Source organism: Osmerus mordax, chromosome 14 (genome assembly GCF_038355195.1).
Source record: "Osmerus mordax isolate fOsmMor3 chromosome 14, fOsmMor3.pri, whole genome shotgun sequence".
Taxonomy (NCBI): Eukaryota; Metazoa; Chordata; class Actinopteri; order Osmeriformes; family Osmeridae; genus Osmerus; species Osmerus mordax.
This window is the reverse complement of record NC_090063.1, coordinates 14,926,153-14,937,290: the sequence shown is the minus strand read 5'-3', so window position 1 is coordinate 14,937,290 and position 11,138 is coordinate 14,926,153. Positions and strand designations below refer to the sequence as shown.

At 46.2% G+C, this 11,138-nt stretch overlaps 1 protein-coding gene across 1 annotated transcript; it reads left to right on the top strand.

Moving 5' to 3' along the window:
• Positions 1-463: 463 nt before the first annotated feature.
• Positions 464-10,819, top strand: ggt1b (gamma-glutamyltransferase 1b). The gene is made up of 13 exons (XM_067250552.1): positions 464-682; positions 3,271-3,469; positions 4,797-4,927; positions 5,499-5,588; positions 5,957-6,149; positions 6,484-6,644; positions 7,075-7,224; positions 8,536-8,672; positions 8,790-8,977; positions 9,544-9,671; positions 9,929-10,041; positions 10,188-10,301; positions 10,655-10,819. The coding sequence occupies exons 2-13, from the start codon at positions 3,303-3,305 to the stop codon at positions 10,799-10,801; spliced, it is 1,719 nt and encodes a 572-aa protein (XP_067106653.1). The 5' UTR covers positions 464-682; positions 3,271-3,302; the 3' UTR covers positions 10,802-10,819.
• Positions 10,820-11,138: the final 319 nt, after the last annotated feature.

The following is an 11,138-nucleotide window of genomic DNA, read 5'->3' as shown; positions in this document are numbered from 1 at the left end:
TGATTACGAGCCCATTTCCCTAACCGCTCAGCCACCTGACTCCCCACACAAGCCACATAAGAGTGGTAGAATGTTACACATTCAAATCAGGTTTCTAAATGCCAAACATTATCAGTTAATCTTTTTTTGTGTAATCATCTCCAACAACTGTGGTAATCTGTGGGATGAATCTTTAATTTTTTCTGTACTGCTTACTTTAGCATAAACTATCCATAAAAACACAAAATAGATAATTGATTCAAATGTTACTCCATCCTATCATTCAAACTGCAAATCATGCTTTCTTTTGGTGTGATAGTTATGAACACTTCCTGTCGAAAGTGTGTGTGTGATGTACTGTAGGGGGTTAAATATTGGCCAAACAACAGTGCATCAATAAGTGACACAATGAGGTGTGAGACCCATCAAGTAAAGACTCGTCCAGCAACTCAAACAATTTGAGCATATGAGCGGTGGGGGCAGGATGACACCCACCCTTCAGTAGCACATTTACTCTTTCGTTTCACCTGTGAACAGTGCAGGTATTTTTATGGAACGGGAGGTTAAAGTTTATTGGCATTGTAATAGTTACACATTGAGAGTTACGGTGTATTGCTTAGCGTAGGCAGCTTGTACATCTTATCCTGACCAGAGGAGCTTGACAGCAACACCGGTCTACTGCAGAGGTCCAGGAGACAGAAAGGTAGGGGGAGAGATCTTCTCGCAACGAACAGGTGGACGAATCAATCGTTTTGGCGTTTGAATTCAAACAAAATGGAAGTGGGGAGAGCCTTCCAGTATGTTTGATCATTTTCATGTGTTTATATCCAGACCACCTGCGCTGCTGTACACCTAATGAAGTGTCCAGTGTTGTTACATGCTTTGATGTGGGGGATTTGGACAGGGCGGGGAGGGGGGGGGGGGGGGATGCAGGCGGAGGGGGGGGGGGGGGCTGAACGGCAGCAAGGGAAGAGGATGTGTTGTGGAGCTGAGATATTCCAGTCTCTTGTGTTGCTGGTTTAATTTGGTTTTGCTGCAGGCAAGCACAGGCTCCACAGGAGGATGTACTGCACTACACAGAAGTCCTGTTCTCATCCAGCTCTGCAGGGCAGCGATGCAAAGACCAGGACTCGGTCCCAACAAACAGACACATTCTGACAACAGTCACATTTTACATTGTATTTATTTAGTAGAGAATTATAAATAGTTTGCTAAGAAAGTTCAGCAGAAGTATCAAGTATCAAGAGTGGTTAGTTCTACGGTTTTGTGATGGTTAAATTCTGACAGTGCTTCAGTTAATGCTTACCAGAGAGACACGTTCACATCCAAGTATCGTGTATGATTGATTGAGATTGGACAAACATCGCATTTCATCAGGTGTCTGTGCCAGCTTTACTGTTTTCCTCTGTATGCGGCCTGTGCACAGCAAGTTTTCAGTTTTTAATTTCGCCATTTTAAATTTAGTTACAGTGCATTGAAACCTACTGTTCTTTTCTAATATTGAACTCTTTGCGTTTCTTCTCATCGAACATCACACATAAACACATTGCCGTGCCTACATGTGCTGTAGTGTGATATGCAGAATGGTCATTTAGCATGCTGCAGATCCCTTTGGCAGGACAGCAGTCAGGCAGGATGGTGCGTGGGAGACTGGGTGTGTGTGTGTCTGCCTGCTTCCTGACTTGGCTGTTGAAGTGTCGGATGTGAGCAGAGTCGCAGACCCCAGCATGTGAATGAGCATTGTCAATTTAATAGGAACAGACCAATTGTACAGACTGTGACAATCACAAAGGCTCTGGAAGTTGTTATTCTATCCACTATCCCACCCTCCCTCCGTCCGTCTCTCTCTCTCTCTCTCTCTCTCTCTCTCTCTCTCTCTCTCTCTCTCTCTCTCTCTCTCTCTCTCTCTCTCTCTCTCTCTCTCTCTCTCTCTCTCTCTCTCTCTGTCTCTCTCTGTCTCTCTGTCTCTCTCTCCTCCTAAGTGTTCTATGGTGGAGTTTTGACGTCTTCCATCACAAAATGGTCGACTTGCATCGTTGTCAGGCTCTCTTGTCAGGCTCTCTTGTCCTCTTTCTCTAATCTCAGGATTGGCTTGGCCTGCTGTGACTCACAGCTCACTGTGTTGTATTAGCGTGGTCTCGCATGCACACGCTGCATTGGAGGGCCTCCTGCCAGAGTCTCTAGACGCTTTTCAATGCCGCCTCCTGATCCTTCTCCGGAGAACATCCAGGTTCTTCTGCACTGATCTCCGTAGAGCAACTTTCCCCAACAGTTTAATCATTTTAGAACTTTATTCTGCCACTGGGAATTATTGTCTTTATTGTTAGTCTGTATTTGAAATACATGTAGACCCAATGTGTGTGTGTGTTAGAGAGATTGAGGAAGTTTAAAAACGAAAAGAAGGAACTAGCACTGTGATGTTTGACTGGTAATGCTGTACTTTGTGCCACCTTCTGACATGCACTATTTAAAGTCACTTTGGATAAAAGTGTCTGCTAAACGACTTCAACGTCCTCAACTTTTCATGATCAAGACACAAGCGCCAGAAGACTGAATAAACAGTGTTGAATAGAATATGTAAATCATCGTCAGGCCTAGGGAACACTGTCAATTTTGATAGCTTCTCAGACACTCTCGCCATAATAGTTTACTGATTACTGACTTATTATAACTGTGGTACAAGGAGTTCCAGTCCCAAGAGCAGAGACCAGCATCTGCAGTTAACAGTCTTATACAACGCAAACAGCTGATAACCCGTTGTAATCGTAACAATGAGCATTTTTATTAAAAGAATAATCTAAATATTCTATTCAGATTTTATTGTGTTATGATTTATTAGTTAATCAACTTATTAGACAGCAGTATACCGACTTCACATTCCAGTGAACCGTGCCCTCACAAAGAAACACGCTGCGGCTCCATAGAGAGAGCGTGAGGTTTCAGTTATAAAAGCTCTTGTTAATTAGTCTTTTATGGAGGTTAAGATAGTTTCCTCGCAGTTGTTTGATTATTATTATCTCTATGGTTTTTCTATTGTACGTGGGCACCGCTGCTGGTGTTTTTAATGACATGTTTGCTGTTCTTGCTCTGACTTGTGACTCTTTTCAACAATTTAATATTTATTTTTATGCCTACTACTTTGCTGTTGCTTGCTTGCCATGAGTTAAGAATATCATTGTTCAGAAAAAAATTGTGTTATACTGTGCACTTGATAAATATAGCACTTTGACTGGCAGAGTAATAGTATATAATATATATATATATACCTTTTTCCTGGTTCCCTCCCTCCAGGTAGACCTGACGGTGTGTGCCCTAACAGAGACATGGTCCATAAATCTGTGGTGGTTGGTCTGCTGGTCCTGCTGGCAGCGGCCGTGGGCACGTTTCTGGGGGTGTTCTTCCGTGAGAACTCCAGGAGCCCCTCCACTGACCAGGCCTTCTCCAGAGCAGCCGTGGCCGCAGACGCCGGCCCATGTTCAGAGATAGGAAGGTCAGAACTCCCATAATACACACACCTGTACATTTATGACAATAAATATATAATATACTATAATATATCACAACAATATATTATAGTCTTCACTATGTCAGGTCGTAACTGAGATAATTAACACACAAACATAGTCCATATCTTTATTTATCTTAACATAAACATTTAAAAAAAAACACAGTTGATCATAAAGTCCTTTACAGTTTTTTTTATTCGCTTTGGTACTATTCTCACAAGTATGTGGTAAAACCTCACAACTGTTAGTACAAAACTCAAAGCAGATCATCAAAAAGTCTGTTTTTTCAAACATGTAATCACATGTTCAATTGACAAAGTACAAGGCACAAAATTACACAATCACTTTTTCACCACACCTAATCAGTGTGTCATCAAAGAAATATCTTTCATATGAAGTAATTGTCTTTCACAATGCAATGCTCACAATACTTTTGATATGCTTCTCATCTAATTTGCGTAAATACATTTGACCAACACTTACGTAACATTAAGATTACGTAAATGCAAGGATCAAAGTGTCCTGTTAAAAAGGCCCGGAAATAGCAGATGCCAAATTGGAGAGTTGTTTTGCTTCCGCACACAAATAAATTCCCCGCTTCATCTTCTCCAGCATTGAAGCTTCTGTTATTGTAATTCAGCCAGTCTACAAACAGTCCTGCCTTTTCCCTTGATTAAAACTGTTTACTGTGTTGTGTCTGTGTGTGTGGGCGTGTGTACGTGTGGGATATTCATGTCTGAATGGATGCGGATGTGTACATGTGGGACTGTCGGTGTGTACATGTCTGCATGTGTGTGCGTGTATGTCTGCATGTGTGTATGTGTGTGTGTGTTTCTGTGTGTTTGTCTTTGCTCTATGTATGTGTGTGTGTGTATATGTGCATGTGTTTCTGTGTGTGTGTCTTTGCTCTATGTGTGTGTGTGTATGTGTGCATGTGTGCATGTGTGTGTGTCTTTGCTCTATGTGTGTGTGTGTGTATGTATGTTGACATGTGTTTCTGTGTGTGTGTTTTTGCCGTGTGTGTGTGTGTATGTGTGCATGTGTGTGTGTCTTTGCTCTATGTGTGTGTGTGTCTTTGCTGCGTGTGTGTGTACACAACGCCAACCTCAGGAGTCAGGTGGCTGAGCGGTTAGGGAAGCGGGCTAGTAATCAGAAGGTTGCCAGTTCGATTCCCGGCCGTGTCAAATGATGTTGTGTCCTTGGGCAAGGCACTTCACCCACCTTGTCTCGGGGGGGAATGTCCCTGTACTTACTGTAAGTCGCTCTGGATAAGAGCGTCTGCTAAATGACTAAATGTAAATGTAACCTCAGGGACATGCTCCAGAGAGGGGGCTCAGCGGTGGACGCGTCCATAGCTGCCATGCTGTGCGTGGGGCTGATGAACGCTCACAGCACCGGCATCGGAGGAGGTCACTTCATTACCATCTACAGTGCAACTACTGGTACAGTCTCAGTCTTCACCTTTAACCCAGCAGCAGGGAGTCAGGTGGCTGAGCGGTGAGGGAGTCGGACTAGTAATCCGAAGGTTGCCAGTTCGATTCCCGGTCATGCAAACTGACGTTGTGTCCTTGGGCAAGGCACTTCACCCTACTTGCCTGGGGGGAATGTCCCTGTACTTACTGTAAGTCGCTCTGGATAAGAGCGTCTGCTAAATGACTAAATGTAAATGTAAATGTAACCTCTGGCCTCCCAGTTCAACTCGACTAACACACGCACACACGTATGAGTACACACACGTGAACATGCACACCACACACAGAAACACACGAACACACACAGTCTTGTCTTTGGCCAAACACTATTTTGAAATACTGCTGGAACCCAGATAATTGGCCTAGGGTTAGTGTTAGCCCTATACACCATGTGCTCTATTTGTATGTTGCTGTATTTGTATGTCTGTTTGTATGTTGGATAACCCCAACTCTACGCTAAACGAACGAAACATCAAATGTAAACAGTCAACAGGATGTTGAGGTACCTTGTACAGTGTGGATGTGTCTGACTACGTCACAGGGAAGGTGGAGACCATAGACGCCAGAGAGACGGCTCCTCACAACGCCTCAGAAAACATGTTTGGTAACAGCACCGACCTTTCCCAGAAAGGTAATGCATAACTAGTTACATAATCCTTAAAGAGATGATTTGACGGCTGTAACCTTAAAGGGAGAAAGAGATGGCCTTCAGCACGAGCCGCAGAGATAAGAGATGGGTGTAGCTTGGTGGTTAGACGGTTTAATTGCCGATCAAGAGGTCGCAGTCAAATTCACACCCGCATGTCCCTTTGGATTAAAACATCTGATATATGAGTTTATTTATTTATTAGGAGTGGGTAGCAGTATCTGAGCAGCATTTGAGATTACATCCGTTTTTCTTCATCATTATTCAAGAGATGTTTATCAGTATGTTTGAATGAACAAACTATTTCGTTTTTTATTTTTACCACTAACAATCTCTCCTCCTCTGTATGACAGGAGGGCTGTCCATCGCTGTGCCAGGGGAGATACGTGGGTACGAACTGGCACACCGGCGCCATGGTAAGGTGCCATGGAAGGATCTTTTCCTGCCCAGCATCAAGCTGGCACGAGAGGGGTTTCCGTTAGGCAGGGCCCTGGCCTCGGCCCTCAACAGCAACAGAAATACCATCACCAGGGACCCGGCTCTGTGGTGAGAGATCAGATCTCCTCACTGTTGTCGGTTGTGCTCATGGTGTTTTTCTTTGACTTGTTTTGATGCACTGTTGTCATGCTGGTATTTCCCCAAGGGGATGTATAAAGTGCACATCTATCTATCTGTCCGTCCGTCTCCTCTGACACTGCTCGTTACTGTAAAGAAGTGCTTGTATTGTTAATAAAGTTACGTTTTATTTGATTTGGACAAGATACCAGATCGCACCGTTTCTTAAACCTTTAAGCACACTGGTATCTAACTCTCTAATCTCTTAATCTCCTGTCTATCTTTACCAGTATCTGACCCCGTCTACTCACAATCTCTCTTGCAGCGAGGTCTTTTGTGGCCCTGACAAAAAAGTCTTGAAAGAGAATCAGACCATCAGGTACATCAAGCTGGCTGACACCTATGAGAGGATCGCAGAGGGAGGTGCGGATGTGTTCTACCAGGGAGACATGGCTCAGAACCTCACCAGAGAGATCCAGGCAGCAGGTTCTCATTCAAACCTCCAGACAATCACCTCTTTGTTTTCATAACAAACCCTTTTTGTATCAGAAATCCATAAAGATAATCTATTTAGATAATCCAGGCCAATCTATTCATGGATAGTTTGCTGGTTTGTAAAATAAAAGATTAAGTTAGACCCGTTCCTTTTTGCTCGAGCAATGATTCTCTGTGAATGGGAGTCAGGTGGCTGAGCGGTTAGGGAATCGGGCTAGTAATCCGAAGGTTGCCAGTTCGATTCCCGGTCATGCTAACTGATGTTGTGTCCTTGGGCAAGGCACTTCACCCTACTTGCCTCGGGGGAATGTCCCTGTACTTACTGTAAGTCGCTCTGGATAAGAGCGTCTGCTAAATGACTAAAATGTAAAATGTAAATGATTCAAACATGTTGCCTGGTTTCTGTGTGTGTGTGTTCTAGGTGGAATCATCACTCTGGAGGACCTGAGAGACTACAAGCCCCTTCTGGAGGAGAACCCCCTCAGGGTGGAGGTGGGGGAGTACACCATGCTTATGCCCAACGCGCCCGCCAGTGGCCCAGTCCTTGCCCTCATCTTAAACATCCTGAAAGGTAAACGCAGACCTGGCCCACAGGGGGCGCTGTCGAATACACCTTAATTTGTTCACTTTGGAGAAGCTGACATCCAAAGACATACGTGGGAGGTAGGGGTGGGGGGATTTGCAACCTTTTGATTGGCAGTCAAATGCTCTACCCCTGAGCTATGCCTATCCCCCCAGTACACATTCTGGTAGTAATGGGTCATACTCTAGGGAACGGAAAAGCCTCCTCTCTCTCTCTCTCTCTCTCTCTCTCTCTCTCTCTCTCTCTCTCTCTCTCTCTCTCTCTCTCTCTCTCTCGATTGGTTTTCTGATGAGACAGCTGCGCTTGAAGAAAACAATTAAGAAGCCGAGGTGATTGTTTTCCGCATCGTCAAGCACAAGCCTGTCTCTGGGCGGCGTTGCGCTGCTCTGTCAGCAAGGTTCATGTCAGCAGATGATGCTGACTCACTCATTGGCTCTGGGACTGCCTGAGCCTATCATCTCACTCTGCTGTGTGCACCGTGTTAGTCCTGATGAGGCATGTTCATAACGTCCCCCAAAGGTGCTGATTCTGTCTATGTCTCTGTCTATCTATTAGCGATGGGTATTGCTCAGTGGTTAGAGCCTTTGACTGCAGATCAAGAGGTTGCAGGTTCAAATATCCCCTGTATGTTGCTTTGGATGAAATCGTCTGGTGAATGAATTATGGATGACATTCCTACCGAACCATGAGAGAGAGTGATGGGTATACAGTTTCAGCTCTAGATTTATGGAAAGTGAGTCCGCTGCCACCTTCCAGACTTTTCCTCTCTGCTAATCGTCAGTACAGTGACAGTGTCTGTCACTGGACTGGGGGATTAGAAATAACTTTATTCCTGAGTAATGAATCTCTCTCAGTGTTCCTTTCCTGCGTCTGGACACCCACTATGTGCGACCCCCTGCCTTCAACAGACTAATCTGACCAATACCTACCTTTAATTGGACACAGTTGACTGCGGGTGGATCTAGCGCTTGCAAGAATTCCCAGACCCTTCCAAGTCTGTGCAGTGTGACTCATGCTACTGCCTGTCAGCTGAAACTCATCAAATCCTACACTCCAATCTCCCTCCCTCCCCCAAACCCCCACTTCCTGCTCTTTCCCCACAAAACCCTCATTCCACTGCGGCTGTCAGCACACACCGCTCCAACTCTCATTCTTTTGGAGTCTTAACAGAGAGATGGCACTTTTCTACTGAATCAATTTGAAACGTTGAAATTCCTTCCCCAGCCAATTTAGAGTTAGAGAGCTGGTCTTTGGTGGTCTTGTTGACAGAATTAATACAAAGTTGTTGTTTTTCCTCAGGGTACAAATTCAGCCCTGACAGTGTGTCAAGTGATGAGAAAAAGGTCCTGACTTACCATCGCATCGTCGAGGCTTTCCGCTTCGCCTACGCAAAGCGAAGCATTCTGGGTGATCCACGTTTCCTCAATATCACGGATGTAAGCCCAGGGTGTTTCCTCTACACTCGGCGTAAACACACACACTGCAAATCTCCCTCTTTATGTCAACCTCGGATACTGCTTTAAGACTCTCATCCTCTACCTCCTTCTCCTCAGTTCATCCAAAATATTACCTCAGATTACTTTGCCAACAACATCCATCAGAAGATCACAGACGACACGACGCATCCGGAAAGCTACTACGAGCCGGAGTACTTTGTCCCCGACGACCACGGCACATCTCACGCCTCCGTGGTGGCGGAGGACGGCAGTGCCGTGGCGATCACCAGCACCATCAACCACTTGTAGGAACCAAGTCGCTTCCATCTGTGGTTTCACACCCTTACCCATACCCAGCAGCCCTAACCCTAACCCTATACCTACCCCCTGACCCAAAACACTTAAGGAGTCAGGTGGCTGAGCGGTGAGGGAATCGGGCTAGTAATCCGAAGGTTGCCAGTTCGATTCCCGGTCATGCCAACTGACGTTGTGTCCTTGGGCAAGGCACTTCACCCTACTTGCCTCAGGGGAATGTCCCTGTACTTACTGTAAGTCGCTCTGGATAAGAGCGTCTGCTAAATGACTAAATGTAATGTAAATGTAATGTACCCATACCACCTATGATCAAAAGTAGTTATGGGCATGGGTTTGTGACCATTATTGCATAAAATGTATTGCTTTTATGATTTGATGGGTCAAAGGTCACATTAGATGCTTTCCATAAGTCAAAGGTTACCTTTGATGTGCTGTGACCTTTGACATATCAGATCGTGAAACAGTTTAGTCATTTAGCTTAATGTTGGACATTCAGCAGATGTTTTTATTCAAAGCGATAGTGATCACCTACCCCCCCCCCCCCCCCCCTCCCCAGTCTGGGGTCGAAGTTCATGTCCCCCTCCACTGGGATCCTCCTCAACAACGAGATGGATGACTTCAGCTCGCCACTCATCACCAACGGCTACGGGGTGCCGCCGTCGCCAAACAACTTCATCAGACCAGGTCATGTCAATGCCAAGTACATTAGTCTTAAAAAAGTAACTTGGTAATATTTAACTTTTGGTCATTTTGGGACAGTTGGTTTTCTCCTACACCCCTTATGACAATTTGTCTGTGGTAAAAATATACTTACTATTCATCCCAGTCATCACAACATAAAGTACTATGCATAGTGTAGAAGAGTGGTGTTATCAGGGTGAGGTTGGACTATGCTGGGGTATTATGCTAAACTTGGCTTTTATGGTTTATTCCCACATCAGGTAAAAGACCGCTGTCTTCCATGTGTCCAACCATCCTGTTTGACAAAAACAACAAGGTGAAGATGGTGGTGGGCGGCTCCGGAGGAACCAAGATCACAACCTCCATCGCCCAGGTGAGTCACAACATCTGCCATCTACCTACAGCAAAGTACAGGGAAGGAGTTGAAGCTAACCCTAACCCTATAATATGTAGCCAAATGCTCTGACCACTGAGCTATGCCCACGTGTTAACATTTTTAAAATGTGTTTTTTTTTTAAGGTGATTCTGAACGCCTTGTTCTTTAAGTACGATCTGAAAACAGCTGTGGAAGCTTCCAGAGTCCACAACCAGCTGAATCCCAACACGACTGTGGCTGAGCCGGACTTTGACCAGGTAGGGCTCATGCACCGGCTACCTCACACTCTACATCTGAACGTTAGAACACGCTGTCAGTGTTGGGCTGTTCACATAGAGATGCTGGGTATGGGTGTCGGGTAGGGATGTTGGGATTGGGGTGTTGGGGAGGTCTGGGGTGTTGGGGAGGTCTGGGGTGCTGGGGAGGTCTGGGGTGTTGGGGAGGTCTGGGGTGTTGGGGAGGTCTGGGGTGTTGGGGAGGTCTGGGGTGTTGGGGAGGTCTGGGGTGCTGGGGAGGTCTGGGGTGCTGGTTAAGGGTGATGGGGTAGAAGTTTTGGGTTTGTTGGGTAGGCTGCAGGCCTGACCCAGCTCCTGTGTTCTCCTGGTTTCAGAAGGTCCTGGACGGCCTGGCAGCGAAGAACCACGTGGTGGAACGACTCAAATCCGGCGCGGCGGTGGTGCAGGCGGTGGTGCGTCATGGCAACCAACTGTATGCCAAATCAGACCCCAGGAAATGGGGATACGCTGCTGGATACTAAGACAAACCTCACCCCCTCCTTCCCCACACCCCTCCCCCCATCCCCCTCATGCACACACATACAGAAACTGCACCCCCCCCCCACACACACACACACAGCCCCCCTCCCCTCTACACATACCTGAAGCCCTACACCCAACTCCATCCAGCTGGACATCAATCCACCCAGCTGCACATACCTCCACCCAGCCCCAGCCCCACTCAGACCCAGCTATACCCAGGTGCATTTAACTAACCCAGCTCCACCCACACCCAGCTCCACCCTGACCCAGCTCCACCCACACCCAGCTCCACCCAGACCCAGCTCCACCCAGACCCAGCTCCACCCACACCCAGCT